The sequence below is a fragment of the Lacerta agilis genome, chromosome 4 (assembly GCF_009819535.1).
Source record: "Lacerta agilis isolate rLacAgi1 chromosome 4, rLacAgi1.pri, whole genome shotgun sequence".
NCBI classification, from domain to species: domain Eukaryota; kingdom Metazoa; phylum Chordata; class Lepidosauria; order Squamata; family Lacertidae; genus Lacerta; species Lacerta agilis.
In genome coordinates this window covers 10,791,766-10,814,716 of record NC_046315.1, presented here as the reverse complement: position 1 = coordinate 10,814,716, position 22,951 = coordinate 10,791,766, and the positions used below count along the sequence as shown (strand labels likewise).

The following is a 22,951-nucleotide window of genomic DNA, read 5'->3' as shown; positions in this document are numbered from 1 at the left end:
GATCGGCAGCTGGGATTTTGCATAGCACCGTCCCGTGTTTCATCGAAATTGCTTTCCTGGGTTTTGTGCGGAGAATTGGGAAGAGAATGCTGTTCGAGAAGAAAGCTGTTATCTAAGCTTTTCATTTCGAGAAATCTTTTTAGGGCAGCGGAATCTCATAACTCAGCAAGGAAAAAAAAGCTGGCTGGGGCGACTGCGATAATTTATCAGGCGCGCTAGAAAAAAACTCATTTTAAGCTAAGCAAACAAAATAGAACAGGGTAAAACAGTCAAGCGCTGGTTGCTTTTGAGCTGTTCATCACATTATGTTCCCTGTCTGTTTCTTGAGGACGTGGGTTGGGAAGGGTCTGGAGGATTGGAGAGGCAAAAGTTAGTAGTGGTGCTTTGCATGTAAAACATCCTAAATTCAGTTCCAGGACTCTTCAGTTAGAAGACTCCAAATAGCAGGGTCAGGAGAAAACTCTCATCTTGGAGATCTTGGAGAGTTGCTTTCAGGCAGAGATGATGCGGACAGAATAGGGCTACACCATCCATTTAAAACACTATGATAGGTAAAGGTAAAGGACCCCTGGGCGGTTAAGTCCAGTCAAAGGCGACTATGGGTTTGCAGCACTCATCTCGCTTTTCAGGCTGAGGGAGCCAGCGTTTGCCCACAGACAGTTTTCTGGGCCATGTGGCCAGCATGACTAGACCTCTATTGGTGTACGGAGGACCATGATGAGTGCCAGAGCACATGAAAACACCATTTACCTTCCCGCTGCAGCACTACCTATTTATCTACTCACACTGGCATGCTTTTGAACTGCTAGGTTGGCAGGAGCTGGGACAGAACAACGGGAGCTCACCCCATCGTGGGGATTTGAACCGCCAACCTTCTGATCAGTAAGCCCAAGAAGCTCAGTGTTTTAGACCATAGCACCACCCATGTCCCCCAAAGCACTATGATACCACTGTAAGCAGTTCTAGGTTTCCCCAAAGAATTCTGGCTGCTGTAGTTTGTTATGGGTGCTGCAAGTTGTTCGGAGACCCCTGTTCCCCTCATGGAGCTACAATTCCCAGAGTTCCCTGTGATAATATATTGATTGTTAAACCACACTATAACTGTAGCTTTATATTATAAACCACCCTGTGATCCCCAGATGAAGGGTGGTATAGACATTCAATACACATAATAAACATTTGTGATTTAAATGCAGCATATGAATGTGTTCTAGATCAGGGCAGCCCTACCAATTGGCAGAGTGGAACAACTGCTTCAGCAACTGATACTGGAGGTCAACAATAGTAACCTCTCAGCTGTTCCTCCTGAGCTACTAGCCTCTCTTGAGGACACAGCTGTATATGTACATGACCTGTTCTTGAGCCACTAAATGAACCTGCTACCCCCAGGTGTTGTGGGGGGTGCTATTCTATCATCAGGCTTTTGTGGAATGGGGAGGGGTGCCATCTTGTTCTCCACCTCAGGCAACAAAATATAAGCTTATTAAATTTGTAAATCACCTGACTCTTGAAAGAGAGTCCTAAAGTGATTTGCAAGCAAGTAAAAATAATAATACAATAATGAAACTTACAGCATGTATATTAAAAACAGATTTAGCAATAGAATACAATAGAATATTGTTGATTCTGCCCACATGCCTGGGAAAACAAAAAAAAACAAAACAAAACACTTTTTTCCTGGTGCTGCAATGATGGCAAGGCCAGGTGGATATTTCTGGGAAGACCATTCCATAAAACAGAGATGATATTAAGATAGATAATGGGCTGGCTGATTATCTGAACAGGTGTGCTTGGCTATGTGAACAGGACCCAATTATATCACTTTTCCTCCCAATATGGGGACCTCTCAGGTCTGACTCCTCAAATCCACATGCTTCTAAAGTGTCTTGCAATATGCTTGGCAGTCAGGATGACAGAAGGAGACCACTCTTTGATGTCCAAATTTACTTGACAGTAGGTACACAGCGGCATGGAAAAGACCATGCAAATGTCGCAAACAGGATGCTTACCTGCCCAGTCAATATTTATGTTTCTAGCAAAACAATCCTAAATTAAATAAATTTCTGCAGCATTTCTAGCCCTCTCTTGGATAAAAGACAGAGAGCTGCGTGGCATCTTAGCCACACACACAGTCTGCTGTCCAAGGTACAGGAAGTCTCTCATCAGCTTCTGTTTGTCCACAAATCGAGGAAAGATGTTGGGATCGGCTTCTATCAATTTTTTCTTTCTCATTGTCATCACAGCTATGGTTGTCATCGGCTTGATGGGAAATGGATTCATCACCATTGCAAGTGGCCTCGAATGGTCCAGAAACAAAACACTCTCTTCCTCCGATATGATCCTGTTTGTGCTGAGTGTGTCCCGCCTTCTTTTCCTGGGGCTAACTTTGGGCATCCATTACTCAGTTTTTGCTGATATCAGCAATCCAAAATACATACCAAAATCTGTTGTTTTCCTCTGGGCATTTTTCAATGCTGTTACTCTGTGGACAGCCACATGGCTTGCTGCCTTTTACTGCATGAAAATTCTCACCTTTGCCCAGCCTCTCCTCGTGAAAATTAAGATGGGGATCTGCAGGATTGTTCCACACCTGCTCCTAGGATCAGTGTTGGCTTCCTTACTTATCTCCCTTCCTTTCAACTGGTTTGAAAATTGCTACCAATGCTGCAATGGGACAAATGTCCCTTTGGGTAACAGTTCTGGGAGGTGTTATGTTCAGACCACCGGTATGCTGTTTTCTGCTCTTCTGTACATTGCAGGGACATTCCCATCCTTTATTATATGCTTAGCTTCTTCTGTCTTCTTGATTCACTCCCTTCTGCACCATGTTAAGAGGATGCAACAGAACAGAGAAGGTTTTAGAGATCAGAGGATGGATGTTCAATTGAGAGCAGTCAAGATGGTGACATCATTCCTTCTCCTCTACACTGTAGCCTTTGCAGCTGAGATTTCACTCATGTTGTTCATCAATCCCTTGTCAATGGTATTGTCCATTGTTATGGTAGCCGGGTATCATTCAGGACATGCCATCAGTTTGATTATCACAAATTCCAAACTCAGGCAGATGTTCTTCATGACTTTGTGTGATCCTCTGTGTCAGAGACTGTGGACAACTATATCACCTTCCTATTCCAAGACTCCCAAAGGAACGAGCCAGTCTTAGGGATGTCTGAAGCATCTTGTGAAATTTTACTAGTAGTCAAGTCTTTTTTTTAACTTCCCTAAAAATTACTCAGACATTTCTTTGAGCAGAAGCCAAACAGCCTTTGGCAACATCTCTGTATTTCCATTGGCAGAGTCTGGAGGAAATGATCTTATTCTTCTATCATGTGGCTTGAAGGAAAGATCACTTGCTGCAAAAGAAACAGCTGAGAAACACTATCCTGCTCCTCGTTCAAACAATATTGTCATGTTTCAATAAATAGCTCGTGCTGATTCATGCTGTGGTCTTCAGATGCAGGTGCTGGGGGTGTGTTCCATTGGATTCATGAGCTCTGGAAGAGGAAGTGTGTTGACAATTGTAGCTTTAATTGTGAATGGCAGGGTGGACAAATCAAGGCACATTGTTGCCACTACAGAAAGAAGGAGCCATGCCAATCTCCCATATGTTCATTCTTAAATCCATTTGTCCTGTTCCCACATTGATTTGTAATCTACACATGGGGGATTTGCACTTAAATACTTTTTAAGTATGCATGTTATCACAAAATACATATTTAAATACACATTTTATATTTCAAATGCATTTTTTAAACCCAAAATGCAGGAATTGTTAATGCATTTTGGTACTTTTTTTTGAAAATTGTATTGCAAAAATTTTGGAGAAGTGCAAAATCTGAAAAATGATCATGTTCTGGTCTGTGTACTAGTTTGGGATGTGTCAGTTAGCTTGGTTCAGTTAAAAATGCAGAGCAGTTGAAATTCCATCCATCCCTAGTTGCTGCTGGTAATTTAAATAGTGGACCTGGGAACTGGACCTTAAGGGCAGATGTGTAAATAGGAAGCAGGATAAAGAACATAGAGAAAGCACTGTTACATAATTCCTCTTGCTTGCCTGGCTAAAGGATAGAGAGGGGGATGTGAGTGTGAGTGCAAACTAGCAAAAATTATATTCATTGCTCCACCCTCTTTCCCTCTGGCTCCACCCACCGCTGTGATGTGGCCCTACAGGCCTAGGCTGAAAACGTTTCCCAACCATTACAGGTATCTATTCTGGAGGTTATACTGCAAACAATGGCTAATAGTCACTGATGGCTTTTCTCTGCAGGTGGCCCTAAGAGTTAGATTCTCGATTTCAGAGAATGCATGTCCTCTGTCCTATGCATCAGCGATATGGATTCCACCCTTCCTGGTAACTTTTGCCTACCAGGAGTTGATAAGAAATATCTCCCATGGCACTCCTTTTGCTTCCATCTTCTCAAGTTGGAAAAACAACAGTGGCTCATTTCCCTATGTGTACTTGCTGGAACGACATGCACCAAAATGTACAGCAAGCATCACCTGGTCACACCTGAGAGGTGGATTCTCTTCCCTCTCTCAGTCCTCTCCCCTGAGTCTCCAGGGATGAAAATGAGGCTTATCATGTGCCATCCATTCTTATCCTCTTGCCATCACTTTGTCATCTCAGAATGTCATGGACGATGCATGTAAACTTTGGCATCTATCTTCAGTTGTCTGGTATAGGATATTTAGAGAATAATCTGTTTTGTTTCTTTGTCTTTATCCTTCCTCTTAATAAAGCTTCTGAATTGGAACCTGGGGTTGACTATATTTTGGAAAGTCCAGTGATCTTTCCTACTGCATTCTAAAGCTCTGATTAAAAATGCTCAGCACTGACTTGGGGCAGGGGGTTAAACAATAGTTGCCACATCCCAGGGTGTGTGTGTGTGTGTGTGTGTGTGTGTGTGTGTGTGTGTGTGTGTGTTATATATGCATGCAGATCTTGAAAATGCCCTCACTCAAGGTTTAGGTTTGGATGGAAGGGAGAAGCTGAACTGCCCCCAGGGCGTGGGGCAGGTTCTCAACTCCACAACATCCATGAATTTGCCTAACAACTTTTTGAAGTGACCTGAGCCACCATCACATCTTGTGACAGTGAGCCCAATAATTTTAATTGTGCTCTGTGCAAAAAGTACTTGTTCTCCTCCCTTATATGCCATGAATGACTCTCCCCACTCCATTCTTTCTCTTGTCATCCTCTTGACTTTTGCCAGTCTTGCTTTCCCCTGGGAATGAATGCATGAGACATTAATGGAGTTGAGGCCACAACTTCATTAAATCCAAGGATCTGCAAGGAACTCAAAAACCACCCAACATGTGTCAGGGTCTGGGTTGTAGGCAGCAGCTGTCCAGACCTGACACACTGGGACCAAGGTATAGATGGTAACAATGATAGCAGTTCAATGGAGGATAGAAACTTGATGAGGAACAGAACAGAACACGGGAACAGAAACTGGAACAGGAGAAGGAAAAGGAGCAAGGACAGGAGCACTAAAGCAGGAACAGGAACAGTCAACGGCAGAGTATAAACCACATTGCTGTGGCAAAGAATCAGGAAAATGCTGGCCTTATATACTCCTCTTGGGCTTGCCTCCAGGTGCTGCACATCTCCTGATCTGACCATACCTGCCAGGCCACACCCAACTCTCCCAAGAGAAACACAGCAAGGGCCTGGTTCTGCAACTCCTCACTGCACTCAGGACCTGGCCCCTGCAAATACTCATGGCACTCCTTACAACATGTGTGAGCAGCGTGGCTTGGTGAAATTGATCGGATGCATTCATCCACTTGCACATGGGTGATGACACCAACAGGGCTTGGGATGGCAGATGGGAGCATCCATTGACCCTTTCACCTTCACCTAGATGGCTTTAAAAGACGGCGAGACAAAGAACTGGAGGAGAGGGCTATCCATGGTTACTAGCCAGGATGATCATACTCTGTATCCACAGTTGGAGGAAGCAATGCTGCCAAATACCAGTTGCTGTGAACTGCGGGAGGGGAGAGTGTTGTTCTTGTGCTCATGTTCTGCTCCCTGGTTTCCCACAGGCCACTCTGAGAACAGCTTGCTGGACCAGGCGGGCCTTTGGCCTGATCCAGCAGGGCTCTTCTTATGTTCCGAGCGCAACAGCACTCTCACAACTTCTGATTTCTATCAGCTGGTGTTCAAAGGTATATTGCCTCTGAAACTGTAGGTATAACACAGCCATCGTGCCTGTTTGCCTACATCAGCAGTGGCCAAACTTGGCCCTCCAGCTATTTTTGGACTACAACTCCCATCACCCCCAGCTAACAGGACCAGTGGTCAGGGATGGTGGGAATTGTAGTCCCAAAACAGCTGGAGGGCCATGTTTGGCCACCACTGGCCTACATAGTCCCTTCTGGCAGGTAGATGGGTCAAAGCAGCCCCTGCAGTAACGTCAGAGCTCAATTTTATCTCCACTATTAGGTCTGGCCAAACTTTTGAACTTATGGGCTGGTTTATTTTATTTTATTTTATTTTTTGCATGGGCAGGAGCGTGCAAAACTCCCTCTTCTCTTTCAGGAACTGCAAATATTTTTTGGAGGGAGGGGAGGAGGGACTGAAATTTACCAGAGTTCCTTTGCATCTCTGATGGGTTCACCATATCTCCCCGTCCCCCAATGGCCCAAATGATATTTTGGAGGAAAAGTTGGTCAGAGTAAAGAAAGGGTGCCCCCCAGGAACAGAGCACTGGGAGGGGGGATAGATCAGTCACCCGCCCAAAGGAATTCCTCTGATAAGTTTCCTCCCTATAATCATACACCCACTGACCCTGAAAACAACCCAACACACACACACATTAATTTTTGGTGGACTGCAAATGGGATCATGAAGGAGGGGTATTCTCAATCCTTCCTACTTTATAGCATAACAGGAAAAAAAACCACACATAGTTTGCAGCCCTGAAAATCTTAGAATCTAAAGTATGGCTATAGGAAGAGAATGGACGCCAGGAAGGGGTGAAAGTAACAAGAGATGTGTTTGAGCAGATGCACCTTGCAAATGTATGTTCAGGAGAAAGGCTGGGATTAAAGCCAAATTGGAAATCCTACCAATCATTTGCATGCCCTGAAACAACACCAGAATAAAACACACAGTATAGATTTCAGGCGACTTCCTTGACCAGGAGAATGAGAATTTTTGTGTGGACAATGCATGAGCTCTGGCTGGATCCCAAAAGAATGGAAGGCTGTAGGACTGATGGAACCAGGTAATAGCAATACTTCACGTTGCCCTGTCTACTGTTTCTGGACATAACCAGAGCTACATGCTACCCCTGAAGATCCTTGACAGGATTGTCCAAATCGCTGATTTTCTGTGGATATCACCAAGGCAGAAACACAGGCAAGGGTGAGTGCAAGGATGTCAGATTCTGTTCATAAAACCTTCCAAGTCATAATCATGAGCCAGGGCGTTGTGGGCATGGCTGCCAGTGCATTCATTGTGGCCGTTGGCTACACAGACTGGGTGAAAAGGAAAAAGCTGCCCACTTGCGATGTGATCCTGGTCTGCCTCTGTTCATCTCGGCTTCTTCTCCAGGGAACCACCCTGCACTCTGCCCTCTTACCGAAGATGCACCAGTGGGACGTGATCAGAGTGCACTCTGTCCTCCTGGTTTTGGCCAGCACAGCTTGCCTCTGGTTTGCTGCGTGTCTCAGCATGTTCTACTGTGCCAAGATCAGCACTTTCACCCAGCGGTACTTCCTGCTAATCAAGCTGAGAATCGTCAGGATGGTTCCGCAGATTCTGCTGGCTTCGGTGCTGGTCTCTTTGATCTCTTGCCTGCCTTTCATCTGGATGGATTACAGTGGCCACCTCTGCAACTCAACCAGGAGCCTTCTGAGAAATGCCACCTTTGACAGCCCTGTTGGGACCATCTCCTACTTCAAGGGCTTCATCATGTTCCTGACATGGGCAGTCATCCCTCTTCTGTTCTTTCTAGTATCATCCGCCTTGCTCATTGCATCTCTGTGGAGACACACCAAGGAGATGAGGCACGGTGCAATGGACAACAAGGACCTGAGGACTGACGCTCACATCACTGCCATTAAATCTCTGGTCTCTTTCCTGATGCTCTACATCTGCAGCTTTGTGGCTGAGATGCTGCTTGGAATGCCTTCCTGCCAAGCGAGGAGCAGATGGAAAGATTATATCTGTTCACTGGTGATTGCTGTATGTCCTTCGATCCATTCCATTCTTTTGATTCTCCTGAACGTTAGACTGAAGCTGGCACTCAAAAACATGCTATTTTACATGAAATGCTGTTAGGTGATTTCATAAAGACAGAATACAAGTTGCTTTGGTGGGAACTGGGGCCGAAAAGAATTTGAGGAAGGAAAACTGCTTAGACCAGTTTTCTTCTTTTAAATGTGCTCGCAAATGTGCAGTCGTAAAGTCTTTTATTTTTTATTTTCTTTTGCATTTATATCCCACCTGTTCTCCAATGAGCTCAAGGTGGTGTGCATATTTATTGTCTCCAGTTTTATCCTCATAGCAACCTGTGAGTTAGGCTAGGCTCAGAGGCAGTGACTGGCCCACGGTTATCCAGTGAGCTTCATGGCTGAGTGGGGGGATTTGAACCCTGGTCTACCAGGTCCTAGTCTGACACTCTAACCACTACACCACGTTGGTTATCATTCACTTTTTTTTAAAAAAAAGCAAGTTCATTTCCCCCCCAAAAGCAATATTGGCCAATAAGGGATGCTTTGGATATAGGGCTTTTTACAAAAACACAAAATCGTTTATTGTATTTAGAGTGTTAAAATGATTAATATCACCTCGATATATTAAATGGTTGCTGCTATTATTGTAAGCAAAAACAGGACTCTGATCCAAATAACTAGCCTGTGCAGTTTTTTAAAAAAATTGGTTTTAAGTCTAAATAAAATAATCCAAGGAAGCTATCTTATACAAGTCTGACCACAGTACTGTCTACACTGATTGGCTACAATTCTTTTGAAGGCTTTAGCGGGAGATGCCAGGGGAATTTTAATGCAAGGCTGTACATGAAAAGCAGGTGTTTTGCCACGCAGATACAGTCTTCCACCCTTAACCCTGAATTTTGCTGACAAAGCCGAACTGGCTAAAAGTGACCTGAGATTGGTGGGGCAGTGTCAGCCTTAACTGGCAGCATGTAAGCAGATCAAACAGAAGTTGAGCTCCTGGGCGTATTACTATGGAGCGACTAGTCAAATGTCGTTACTGTTGGGTTGAAGGAGGATGTTACAATTTGTCTAAGGCAGGGTGTGGATTCCAGAGTGATATGCTCTCCAGATTTGCATCCAGAGAGACTGCAATATTATTTCGAGGCTATTTCCTGTTCTTAGATAAATAGCAGGTGCATAGCTATAGTTTTGCCAGGTGCACTAGCTTATGAGTTACTCGAAGGGTGGCCTCCTCCCACCTGTAGCTACAGAGGCTATGGATTGGCTGAGCACCATTTCCATTTCACCGGAGTTTATTCACAGGTCCGTTTCATCCTGGTCTGTGCAGACGAAATGTCGACAATTAGAGATTTTGTATCGATTCCCAACTCTACAGTTGAATGACTCTATGACTTCATACATAAAAATAGATCCTTGTGAAAGGCAAAATGTGCATTTGTCAGCAATATATGCATGTGTGTGTGTGTGTGTGTGTGTGTGTGTGTGTATAGTAAAGGACCCCTGGACAGTTAAGTTCAGTCAAAGGCAACGATGGGGTTGCAGCGCTCATCTCGCTTTCAAGTTGCCTTTGACTTAACTTAACTGTCCAGGGGTCCTTTACTATATATATATGCATGCTTTCGAACTGCTAGGTTGGCAGGAGCTGGGAGAAAGCAACAGGAGCTCACCCCATTGTGGGGATTCGAACCGCCGACCTTCCGAATGGCAAGCCCAAGAGGCTCGGTGGTTTAGACCACAGTGCCACCCGCGTCCCTTGTAAAAATCTAAACTGCATATTTTTGTACACACTTTTTGCTCACTAAAACTGCTTCACAAACCGCTTTGAGAAACGGACCAAATCCCTTGCTCATTCCTCACCCAGACCCCAAGGCCTGGGTTGCATCTGTTGCTGAGAATCAAAAGCAGGGAGAGAGAGCTGTCACACTCATACAGTGCTTGCAGGCTTCCCATCCACATCTGGGATCACTGTCTGATCCCATCCACATCTGGGATCACTGCCTGATCACTGTCATAATAGGATGCTGGACAATAAGACTTTGGCTTCATCCACCAGGACACATTTTTATCACATACAGTGGTGCCTCGGGTTACAGACGCTTCAGGTTACAGACTCCGCTAACCCAGAAATAGTACCTCGGGTTAAGAACTTTGCTTCGGGATGAGAACAGAAATCGTGCGGCGGCAGCGGGAGGCCCCATTAACTAAAGTGGTACCTCAGGTTAAGAACAGTTTTAGGTCAGGAACGGACCCCCAGAATGAATTAAGTTCTTCACCCGAGGTACCACTGTGTGTGTTTAAGCTTCAAGAAACACTTTTGCATTGTCACGTGGCCCAGTCATCTTAGCATTGTCTCACCAACGCTTCTTTTTGTCAGGGGTGGGGGACATGCCTACATAATGAAAAGCCGAAAGTGAACGGGGACGAAAACAACACATTTCATTAGATGCGATTACATACTTAATTACCTTACCCCATCCATTAGGAATTCTATTAGTATAATCAAATACAAAAGACACATGCACGCAAAAAGGAAATTAGCAGAGAGAGGTGTGTTGTAATAAAAGTAATGACAATAACTAAGAGAGAGTGTATAAGATACAGGACAACATAGAAGCGGGGGAAGGGGAGGGGAAAAGAAAGCGGGAAAGAAGAGAGAAAGGAAAAGAGAAGAAAAGAAGAAGAAAAATAGAGAAAGAGAAAAGTGTGTATGTGTGATATATGAATATGCAGAGGAGAGGTATTCAGAAGTTATATAAAAATAGATTGTAAGTTATTATTTTGATAGTTTTTCAATTTTACTGTTTTCATATTTGCAATGGTGTTCTGTACGTTTTTCTTGTATTGTGAAGAGGCTCCATGGGAAATGAATAATAATAATATATGTGCAGAGACCTCTGACTTTTATATGAAGGGGATCAAGCAGAAGGATTTGGGGTGGGGGAGATCTACTGAAATGTGTGGCAGGAGATGGGATAAGGAGTATTTTTGATTGATTGATTGATTGATTGATTGTGTTTATATCCCACACTTTCCCAAGGAGCTCAACATGGCGACCATGGTTCTCCCCCTCCTCATTTAATCCCCACAACAAGCCTGTAATGTAGGTTATTCTGAAACACAGTGACCGGCCCAAGGGCACCCAGCCAGCTTCATTGATGCATGGAAACTTGAACCCTGGTCTCCCAGTTCCTAGACCAACACTCTAACCACTGTACCACACTGACTGGCTCATTTTATATATTTACCTAGGAATTCAGCCAATTGAAATCAATGGGACTTACTTATGAGTAGACACATATAGGCTTCCACTGTAAAACATGGGTGGGCAGCAATTGGCTGCGCACCTGAGGCTATTTTGCAACGTTCAGATACAACATTTTGATATACTGTATTATAATTTATTACCTCCTCTTCGCCCTAAGGTCCCATGGCAGATTGGAACAATCTAAAACGCAACATTAAAAACAGTTTAAAACAAAGGACCCACAAAAGTTGTGCGGGTCCCAAAAATTTTACATCAGGGTGAAGATCACTATTTTGTATTATTTTATTGTACTATCTATTTTGAACTCTCCTACTTTGGTGCGGTTGAGGCACACCAGTTTGCTTCATTTGTCACTATCTTGAAAGACTCTTGACAATTTGATCAGCCTCTGAATATAATTCATCTGGAGCACCTTTTCATGCTAATATTTCCATCCCCAACCCATGCATTAATTTTGCAATATCAGGTTAAGCTTCCCCTCTGGAGAGAGTCAAGGGGATGCTAATCAAACCAAGTTGGTTAGAGACAATGATACGGTTGGCTGATGCGCTGGCCTTCTCAAAAATTTCAAGTGGTCATTAGTTAAGGTGCTGCTGGAGGGATTATTTGACACATCGTCCAAGGTATCATGAGTTTCTCATTAGAGTAGGATGGCGCAGCCACTCAAGGCTGCTGTGAGCCAAATATATCTGATCAAATGAGGTCAGCACAATGGAACTTTCCTGGCAATGTAAAGTTGCATTTGTAATAAAATCAGGACAAATGCTTTTCCTGGGCAAGAGCATATAGGACAATGGTTGCAAGCACAGAAGTGTGGGCCAAACCATGGGTGTCAGATGCATCCCCCCCCATCCCACCAGCATGTTTTGTGTGGTTAAAAATAAAATAAAAAGTCTGTATCATAGAAGACCAAGCAGTGGGCAAGAAGTAGCCTGTGGGTGCAGGTTACATACTACTCAACAAGTGATGTGGGGGGAGTTTCCTAGAGACTAGGCATACTGACTGGAGAAACAGACATCAACAGGTTTTCCACACCCACCAGCCAATCACCTATTCCCACCACCCTTCTGAGTAATACCCCTCCTCACTCTCTCACGATACATAAGGGTCTGGTGACTTCTTTTTCAGTGTATCTGAAGAAGTGTGCATGCACACGAAAGCTCATACCAAGAACAAACTTAGTTGGTCTCTAAGGTGCTACTGGAAGGATTGTTTTGTTTTGTTTTGTTTTGTTTTGGCTGGAGAAAGTGCATATTGCCTGGAGAAGGCAAGAAATGCAGTTGAGATATGCCAGGCATAGGCAAACTCAGCCTTCCAGATGTTTTGGGACTACAACTCCCATCATCCCTGACCACTGGTCCTGTTAGCTTGTAATCTGGTGAACCGGGTTCGTGTCTCCACTCCTCCACATGCAGCTGCTGGGTGACCTTGGGCTAGTCACACTTCTCTGAAGTCTCTCAGCCCCACTCACCTCACAGAGTGTTTGTTGTGGGGGAGGAAGGGAAAGGAGAATATTAGTCGCTTTGAGACTCCTTTGGGTAGTGATAAAGCGGGATATCAAATCCAAACTCGTCTTCTTCTTCTTCTTCTTCTTCTTCTTCTTCTTCTTCTTCTTCTTCTTCTTCTTTTTCTTCTTCTTCTTCTTCTTCTTCTTCTTCTTCTTCTTCTTCTTCTTCATATAATATCATGAGAAATGTGAAGTAGGACAATAGTTTCTTTTGTTGCAGGATTGGGAATGTGATGCATTTTTCATAAGCATCGCTGTAGGTTTTTTTTTTTTTTTTAATGCTTCCATAATTCTGCAAAAGGACTCCATAGAATAATAGCTTCTGCCAGCCTACTCTAACAGATGGTGTGTTGGACTTTGCCCTGAACTCATGCTTCTTACTCAACTATGTTTTCATCTCATAGCTTTGGGAAAATATCTGTTTCCCAAGTTCATGTATTACATAATGATAGCAGAAAGGGGGCATTGCGATCTAGGACTTGCCCAGCAAGGAGTCTTCCTTCTCATCGATCTACTACTTGCTGCTCCCTCTGCTGGCTGAGAAAAGCTAATTTTCTGTGTCACACTCTTAATAAGAACTTTGACTTGAGTACAACTTTGAGGGTTGAACTCGAGTAGCATTTACACAGAGCAGGTTCACTGAAATTAACTGCCACTACTAAGTTGAGTCCATTAATTTCAATGGATCTATGCTGAGTAGAAGTTAGTTGAATACAATCCTGAGGGTGGGTTGTGGTGGATTTCTTTTTTCACCCATAGAACTCAAAATGATTTTCTAGATGTCAAATATACTGTGTTTGATTGATACAATCAAGAATGCAAAAGGCATTTACTTTGGACTGTACAGAGCTGAGGTGCTCGCAAAATCATTTCTCTCCATCCAAATTTCTTCCCGGATCTTGGAGTTCAGGACCACCTGGCCTTGTTTGCAGAATAGAACCAATGCTTTAGAAACTTTCCATAGTTCCATTAAAAAAAAACCCAATATTTATATAGAGTGCTGTTCATTTATGGACTGCCGCAAATTTCAATTCATACAGACTCTTCTTCCCCTCTGTGTTACTGATGCACACATGCCCATGGATAAAACACTGTGAAAAAGTAATCCTGGTGTGATTCTTTCTGTGCAGTGTTTTATTACTGATATGTATGCATCATCATCATCATCAACAACAACAACAACAACAACATTTTTTCTAGAATCAGCTCAACAGGTGTGGGGAAACAGCTATGTTGGTTTTCCAGTAGGTGAATCATCGTTGCTTACTGGGATGGAGAGGCAGAGGGAAGTTCAGGACTATGCAAACAGACTGACAGAGCTAATTCAGGACTCCTACAATCATCTACCTGCCAAGAATTAGTGCAGCAACTCCTCCCCACGTTTTGAGCAGCTTCTGCCTTTCTCCAAATACAGGTCACCATACAGAGTGGATGGGTGGTTACAGCAAATCTACATAGGTTTGCACTGCATGGCCGGTGGGGCGGGGTGATGACTCAGTGTCCAATCTCTTCATTGCATTTACAATTTTGTTAAGTTATAACTTGTTCTCTCTTTGCAGCCTTCTTTCTAAAATGGCAGGCAAACGAAATGCAAACCAATCAAATCAAAGCAAGATCTCCCTTCCTTGTGTTGTTCCTTCCACTTCAAATGGTTTATAAGTGTTTGCTTGTCTCCAAAACCCATTCTACATAAGGTTATAAGGGGTGGACCTTTCAGGTCATTTATTTTAAAAATTAAAGGAATTTTCTCAATGAAAATTGCAAGAAACATGGTCCTTTGCTCTGGCCTTTAGAGTCTACTTTTCAACACAACATACTGAATGTGGGGGGGGGGAGAACTTACAGGAATGTGGTATCAACTGGTTGTCTGAATCTGCAAAATACTGGAGACAGTATTAAGATGCCCCCAGCATATTGCAAAGCTGAGGGTCAGGCTATAGGTCTTGAATACAACATGAGAACATGGTTGCCCTCTGCTTCCCTGTCAACCTCACAGTCTCAGGACAGTCTCAGATTTATAATAATTTAACCACTGAACAATTATGACAGGTGATGAATTGAGCGCAAGGAGCTAGTTCTCAGTGTGCTATTAATCATGAGGCCACCATGCAGGGAGAGAACAAGCAATCTATATCAGTTACGAATGTTGTAAGGCACACATTACTCAGACAGCGTGAAAAGGTCATTGTGCTGCAGAAAAGCAGGATGAGTAGATTCAGCTGGATTGATGAGAGACTCTGATTTTGTGTATTTATTTTCAAGGGAAAAAACATCATTAAATCTGCACAAACACCATAAATAACTGACTTAAGCAGGGGGAGGAGATCAAGTTTCACATCAGCGTTCCAAGTTTTTAGCAGCTTACTTCCCATGTAGCTAACTTTGCTTATTTATATTTAGCCTGTTCTCCTGACCCAGAGACATGTAGGAATAAAGTATGGGTGCTTGCACACTTACACACATGTGAATCAACAATGCCAAAGGCCCAGCTCTGTGTATATGCTTCCATGTGAAGATGTGTATATGGGCATGAGCGCATTAAAAGGTGTTTCAAATAACTTGATTTTCCATTCAGTGAGGTTGATGATGGCGGCTTTCCAGAAAAAAGACAATAATATTTCTGAATATTGTTGTGAGAAATATGGCGGGCAAAGAAACAGTCAGTGGGTTAACCGAACCCGCTGCTTTTGCTCATTGAAGCCAATTGCACAAATGATGAGGCTATAGCCGTTCAGATCTGCACCATTCTCTGGGCCACTGGATTGAGAACATAGAATCATAGAATCGTAGAGATGGAATGGACCACAAGGGTCATCTAGTCCAACCCCCTGCAATGCAGGAATCTTTTGCCCAATGAACCCATGACTCTGAGATTAAAAGTCTCATGCTCTACCGACTGAGCATGGCACACAAATGGATATTGCACGTGATTCACGCATCTTCACCTGTGGACGTGATGAATCCCAGTGATTTGCCAGCCACGGGACCTGCAGAGCATGATTATACCTTACATTTTTATGCATGAAGGGAGAAATGTGGCCAGAGTTCAATCCATTTTATGTGCTTCATCTCTTTATTCCTGGGTTTGGCCACAAGCATGGCTATCCCTCTAGAAATGACCAGGATCTAAAAAGATTGCTGTCCATGTGCAGTTTGCTCTTCAATTCTTTCCATTCATTCACCTATGGATTATTCCTTTGTGGATAATCCATGAACACAAGAAACTGTGAGCATTAAAGGACAGCATTTTAAAACGTTAATGGAAAGTGCAGCAATTACATTTGAGTTCCTTAACTGCCCTTGAAAAATTCCCCGCTGAGAGAAATGCCAACAGGGAAGTGGAGGGAGAACAAATCTCCCGGAGAGCAATTTAATCAATGCTAGAAAAAGCCAGGCAGACTGGCTTCATGGTTTCACCCTGATCTAGATAAGGAGATCAGCATTGAATGGGACAGCAAGCACTACTGTGACACACTTATAAGAGCATTCAGTTTGGACCATTCAAACTCATAAAAAAGATGTAGTGCTAAGTAGGGCAAAAGAGGTTTGGGATCAGAGTTTTCCTTCTCCTAGAGGGCTTACCTTCCCAGGTTAATGAGAAGCATCAGTCCCATGGAAGTCGTAGTCCAACAATAACTAGAGGGCACCACACTATAGACTAGCACATTTGAAGAAGGGTAATAGCTGGGGAAGGGCTATAGCTCAATGGTAGAGCCTCTGATTTGCATACAGAAGGTCCCATGATCAATTCCCGGCATTTCCAGCTCAGAGAAGCTTCCTCACCTGAAGCTTCCAGAGGTGAGCCTCTGCCACTCTGTGTAGACCATACTGAGCTAGATGAACCAATGGTCTGACTTAATATAAGGCAGCTAGTTTCCTACGTTCCTAGATGGCGTTTCCCCATCAAGTTGCTCCCTATGTTCAGCTGTAGGAGATGGAGGGAGATAAATTCTGCTCCCCTCTTGTGTTGAGTGAATCTCACACTACTGCGTCCATGGGACATGCAGGGCTTTTGATGCAGTTGAGAAGGGTTGTGGTGCTTTCTTGCCTGCTCCATGATGACTGTCTGAGTGGGTCTACAGACTGGGGGATGGCCTCATAGTATAGAATGGCAAATTAACTGTAGCTATGTTACACACACACACACACACACACACACACACACACACACACGGTGCTGTGGGTTAAACCACTGAGCCTTGGGCTTGCCAATCGGAAGGTTGGTGGTTCGAATCCCCACGACAGGGTGAGCTCCTGTTGCTTGGTTCCTGCTCCTGCCAACCTAGCAGTTCAAAAGCACATCAAAGTGCAAATAGATAAATAGGTACCGCTCAGGCGGGAAGGTGAACGGCGTTTCTGTGCGCTGCTCTGGTTCGCCAGAAGTGGCTTAGTCATGCTGGCCACATGACCTGGAAGCTGTATGCCGGCTCCCACAGCCAGTAAAGCGAGATGAGCGCCGCAACCCCAGAGTCGTCCGCGACTGGACCTAATGGTCAGGGGTCCCTTTAGCTTTATGTTATATGCATGCCTTTCGCCATGAAATGAAATGGGTGTGAGCATGCCTCTTGGGCCATATCCTCTTAGTACACAATTAATTTATTTTGCTGCTCCAGCCTCCACAAAAACAAAGCAGGTAAGGAAAGAGCAGGGCGTTGCTCCCTTCTGCTTTATTTATTAGCAGCAAAAAGTTCAGACTCCTGCCTTTATTGCAAGTGATATGTTAGGCAGGCATCATGCCGAGTGCTCTCAATGTGGTGGCAATTACAGACGTCTCAGCTGTGACTAGCACGCCAGTTTTATAAGCTTGTTAGTGCAGCAGAATAAAGAGGCTACCAAAAGACGTCATCTTACAAGCTCTTTCCATTTGAGAGAGGTTTTTCAGCTCCTTAAGTTACGTTGTTCTCCATTGTCCTTGCTTTGTGATAAAAGCCTGCAAGGAAGATCCATGCATGGCATATAATGGATTTTTATTTGTTGTTGTGTTAATTGGTGTCAGCTGCCATCAGTCTCAATCTGGAAAAAAAGTTGTGATCCAAATAAATATAATAATAATAATAATAATAATAATAATAATAATAATAATAATGCTTGTTCTTGAGTCAGTTCATTGGAATGTGCCTTGACCAGGGGTGGAAAACCTATTTCAACTTGAGGGCCACATTCCATTTGGGGCAAGCTTTCAGAGGCCACATGCAATTGGTGGGTGGGTCCAGAGACAATGTCTAATGGAACAATAAATAAAAATTTTACCTTTGTACGGTAGGCTGGTTTCTATATACACTCATACAGTACATCCCTCTTTGTCCTCCATTTAGGTGAGTGAGAGACATTGATCCAATCTGCACAATAAATTCAAAGCAGAACCATACCGTGTTACAAAGTTATGGCTTCCCCCAAAGCATCCCAGAAATAGTGTCAGTTGAGTCCACCCTGACACTCATTGCTGAGTTTGAAGAGAGTGACCTTTTCGGCTAAAAAAGTTTGTTGTTTGGGTATCTGCTTCTACCGGTATATATCCTTCAAGGCAATGCTGATTCCCTTTCAGCAAGACTTACATCAGCCCTGCCCTACCCCAACCTTAACCACATGTGAGCATCTTAAAAAAAAAAAAAACCTAGCTATGATTCAGGAACCAATATGGGGGAACATTGAACAGAGGCATATTTAAAACACTTTGCATATTCTACCTCATTAGTCTAGAGCAATCCCACCATTCACCGTGGAATAAATGTCACCATGGGTATATTTGCATCACAGTGTATATGTTCTGGGGTTCTCTAGCTATCTTTCAGGGTAAATCTTTTATGTCTCAAATGGAATCTATCTTAACAAATGTAATGCATCTTGTTAGCCGACTGGTGGAAATTTAGATGGGGTGGAACAGGGAGAGAGATTTTAAGAATATTTATTCAGCATTGGCTATGGGGTTGGTTTGAAACCAAGCTCTGTTAGTGGGATCAAGCTAATCATCCTTTAGAATGGTGTGAATTAAGGGCATGCTGAAATAATGCTCCCATCACAATGCTCCATAGTCAAAAATAAAAAATAAAATAAAATCAGAGGTAAGTTGGCAAAACTGAGGGTTCATGAGTGACACCTTGACAGCATCACAGCTTCTCCTTAGTATGCACAAGCTGGTGTCTGCATTTTACTTTTAGTGCTGTACCAAATAGATGATAGATAGATGTTAGATAGATAGATAGATAGATAGATAGATAGATAGATAGATAGATATGATAGATAGATAGATAGATAGATAGATAGATAGATAGATAGATAGACAGACAGACAGACAGACAGACAGACAGACAGACAGACAGACAGACTTTTTGGGGATATAAAATGAGATCCTGGTATTCATATCTTGATAAAGGTGCCCAAAATGATTGTATAGCATCCCTCTAATGGAAGCTTCTGGATAAATACAAATGGCAACCTCTAAAATATCTTCAAATATCTGAAAGACTGTCAAAGGGAAGGTGGAGCAAGCTTGTTTTCTACTGTTTCAGAGGGAATCCAGACCAATGGATTCAAATGACAAAAAAAATGATATTCTGACTCAACATTAGGAAGAACCTTCTGGTCTGTTCAACAATGGAATGGACACCCTCAGCCAGTGGTGGTCTCTCCTTTAGTGGAGGTGTTTAAGCAGAGGATGGCTTGCCATCTGTCAGGGATTCTTTAGTTGTGATTTCTGCATTGCAGGGGGTTCGACTTGATGATCCTTTGGACATCTTCCAACTCTTCAGTTCTAAGATTCTATGAACACCCTGACACAGTGGGCTGCAATTTTTTTTTATAACCTTTAAGCCCCCATCCCAGCAGTGCTGCATCATCACATTCAGACATTCTAGGGGGCAACTGGGTAAAGCAAGTATATCAAGGCAGAACCTGAGAAGTCATCTCTGCTGCCAGACTCTCATGGCTAGTTCACAGATTCCTTGGGGAATCAAGAAATCCATGAGGAGAGATCCTCCACAGTGAAACCTGATTACCCTGCAGAAACCAATAGCTGCAGAAGACCCAACTACTCCTGTTACTGGTCAGGAGACAGAACTCAGGGGTGTGGGCCCCCAGTCAATGTCTACCTAGTCAGAAACTTGCTAAGACAACTTGGATGCTGCAAGAGCGCTAGCCATGGTCCTGAACCTAGGTGCTGATCTTTGCCTTGGGAATCGGGAACTACAGACCTCCCTTTGTTTTTGGCCCTTCTCAGCGGTTTCTTTCTCTGTCAATCACAGCAAGTCCTGAAATTGAAAATAATCAGCTCTAATGTATGATGATCTCTATGCACCATGGGGAAGTTTGTCTGTGTATCAAAGGAAGGGCCATAGCTCTAGGCCAGTGTTTCCCAAACTTGGGTCTCCAGATGTTCAGATGTTTTTGGACTACAAGTCCCATAATCCCTGATTACTGGTCCTCATAGCTAAAGATGGTGGGAGTTGTAGTCTGAAAACAGCTGGAGGCCCAGGTGTGGGGAAAACTGCTCTAGGCAAACTGCCTGTGTTGTTCCAAGAGAATGTGAGCATGGAGTCATGCTACTGGCCGAACCCCTTTTCTTTTGTGTATTGAAATCTAACTGCATAGTAGTAGTTGTCTTGAGCAAGCTGCATCCAGCCACAGGAATCACCCATCATTTGAAAATCATATAGCATGATCTGGATCCTGACACTGAAAATTATGTGGAGTTTGTTCAGGAGGGCAGGCTGCGGCTGCTCTTTTAAGGGCTGGAAACGGTGTCATGCACCTTGTTGACTGAAGAGCAGGAGGCTTAGATCTGCAGCCAGGCAGAAACCAAATTAAGGATTTCAGAAGAGTCCTGCTGGATCAGACCAAAAGGCCTGTCTTCTCCAGCCTTCTGTTTCCAGCAACATCCATCCAGATTTCTCCGAAAAGCCCACATGCAGAGCTTAAAGATAACAGCCCTCCCTTGTGAGCCTTGCACAGAAACCTTAGGCATCCTACCAGCATCAGCTTCCAGTTCTTCTATCCAAGAATTGGCTGGGTCTTTCTTGAAAATATCTTGCCCAGGATACTTGGCTGTGCATCACAAAGCCAGGAAATCTCAGCTCTCAAAGTTAGCTCCCTCTACTGCCTCCTAAAAGAAGCTTTCTAGCACATTAAACTAAAATAGCCAACTCTCCTCCTTAACTATTACCTTAACTTTTACCTATGTTTTCATTTTCCCCCAATTGCTGTCCCAACTCATTCTCTGTTTCTGACAACGTCTCAGCTGTCATTCTCAACATTCTCCACCTGTCACTCAGCCTGACCCTGCCAAACGTTTCAACCCACTCTCCTGCTGTATCACATTTTCCTTCTCACTCTTCTTTGTTGTACTTCCCTTCCTTTTGTGCATGAGCGGTGCCATTTCGTCTACATATGAAACAGCAGTCAAAGTCTGAACACTAGAAATAGTTAGAAATTGTTGTTGTTGTTTAGAAAGATAGTAAAGAAAGGATTAAACAGCCATCTTGGAAACAGCATGGTTTTTATCCAAGCAACTGATAAGGAGGAGGAAGCTGAGACGTTTTGCTATAAGAATTTAACATTTCTGTTTCGTTTGCCACTGTATCACACATATACATATACATACACACACACACAAATTTTCAAAGCCACCTTTCCTAGAGGACTGCAGCTGCTGATCCTTATGCTGTATGCATCACCGTGGGATTATAGATATTACGAATGTATGTAATGTCAATTTTTTCAGCCACTAAAATATTATCCCCGAGGCATTACAAGCCTCATTCATTTCAAATGTGGTGATTCAGGTTGTTGCATTGCAGGTAACGGGATTTCAGCTGGCAGGGTTGAAAGTGTACTCGCTTGCCAAGATAAGAATGTGCATTGCAAATACTGTTGATTTATTGCTGGTTACCGTGAGGTGAAGTAGGACAGCATGCTTAGCAAATGCCAGATAAATGGTAATCAGGCTAGTCCAGTGCACATTTGGAGCAGGACAACAGGCAAGGCTAGTCCAAGATTTTATTTTATTTTCTGCTGTCCTAGGCAAATTGAAATCTCCTCCCGATTGTCTTATTGAATGCTGAGCAGCATAACAATGCCACATTAAATGAGCAGGCCTTGTCTGGAATACTGTTCTCTCATTTACATGCTTAATATGACTTCTTTACTTCCTCCCCTTTATAACTTCCTCTGTGGCTCGAGCCATCAGGAGTTCATTATCATAGAACTGGGGAATTGGAAGGGACCCTAAGGATCATTCTAGAGCAACCCCCTGCAATGAAGGAATGTGCAGCTGTCCCGTATGGGGATTAAACCTCCGACCTTGGCATTAGCAGCACCACACTCTAATCAACTGTGCTATTCTGGCCACACACACACACACATGCAAAAAAAAAGTTTGAGAAGAAACATAGGAAGCTGTCTAATACTGAATCAGATCATTGGTCCATCTAGCTTAGTATTGTCTACACTGACTGGCAGCAGCTCTCTGGGATTCCAGGCAGACGTTTTCCTGCATTGCCACTTGGGAGATGTCAGGGATTGAACCTGGTACCATCTGCATGCAAAGCAGTTGCCCTACCACTAAGCTATGCCTAGGGGTGGGCAAGAAATTCAATTAAGTTTGCACTTAATAAGTCAAACTTATAGCTCAGTTGGTAGAGCATGAGACTCTTGATCTCAGGGTTGTAGGTACGAGCCTCCCTTGGGCAAAAAGAATGACCGCTGTGGTCGCTTCCAATATTATGATTCGAAAACAAGGCACAAACCAAAACACACTCTGGGACAATCTGTTAAAACAGAGAATGGAAGGCAATTTACTGATACAATCAACTCTAAACTGTTGCACATAGCTGATGTTGGGCTGTAGCATTTACATTGTTTCTCGTGGGGTGGGGGGATGTTTTTTTTTAAAAAAATAAATGCACTGGCACCTTGGTTTAAGAACAGCTTAGTTTATGAACAACTTGATTAAGAACGCTGCAAACCCAGAAGTGGGTGTCTTGGTTTGGGAACTTTGC

At 43.5% G+C, this 22,951-nt stretch overlaps 2 protein-coding genes across 2 annotated transcripts; both read left to right on the top strand.

Annotated features, from left to right (window-relative positions):
- Positions 1–2,245: 2,245 nt before the first annotated feature.
- LOC117045062 (taste receptor type 2 member 40-like) lies at positions 2,246–3,163 on the top strand. Its single transcript, XM_033145846.1, has 3 exons — positions 2,246–2,390; positions 2,760–2,983; positions 3,101–3,163. The coding sequence occupies exons 1-3, from the start codon at positions 2,246–2,248 to the stop codon at positions 3,161–3,163; spliced, it is 432 nt and encodes a 143-aa protein (XP_033001737.1).
- A 4,221-nt stretch (positions 3,164–7,384) lies between these two features.
- Positions 7,385–8,290, top strand: LOC117045061 (taste receptor type 2 member 40-like). The gene has a single exon (XM_033145845.1). It carries the CDS (start codon positions 7,385–7,387, stop codon positions 8,288–8,290), a length of 906 nt encoding a protein of 301 aa, XP_033001736.1.
- Positions 8,291–22,951: the final 14,661 nt, after the last annotated feature.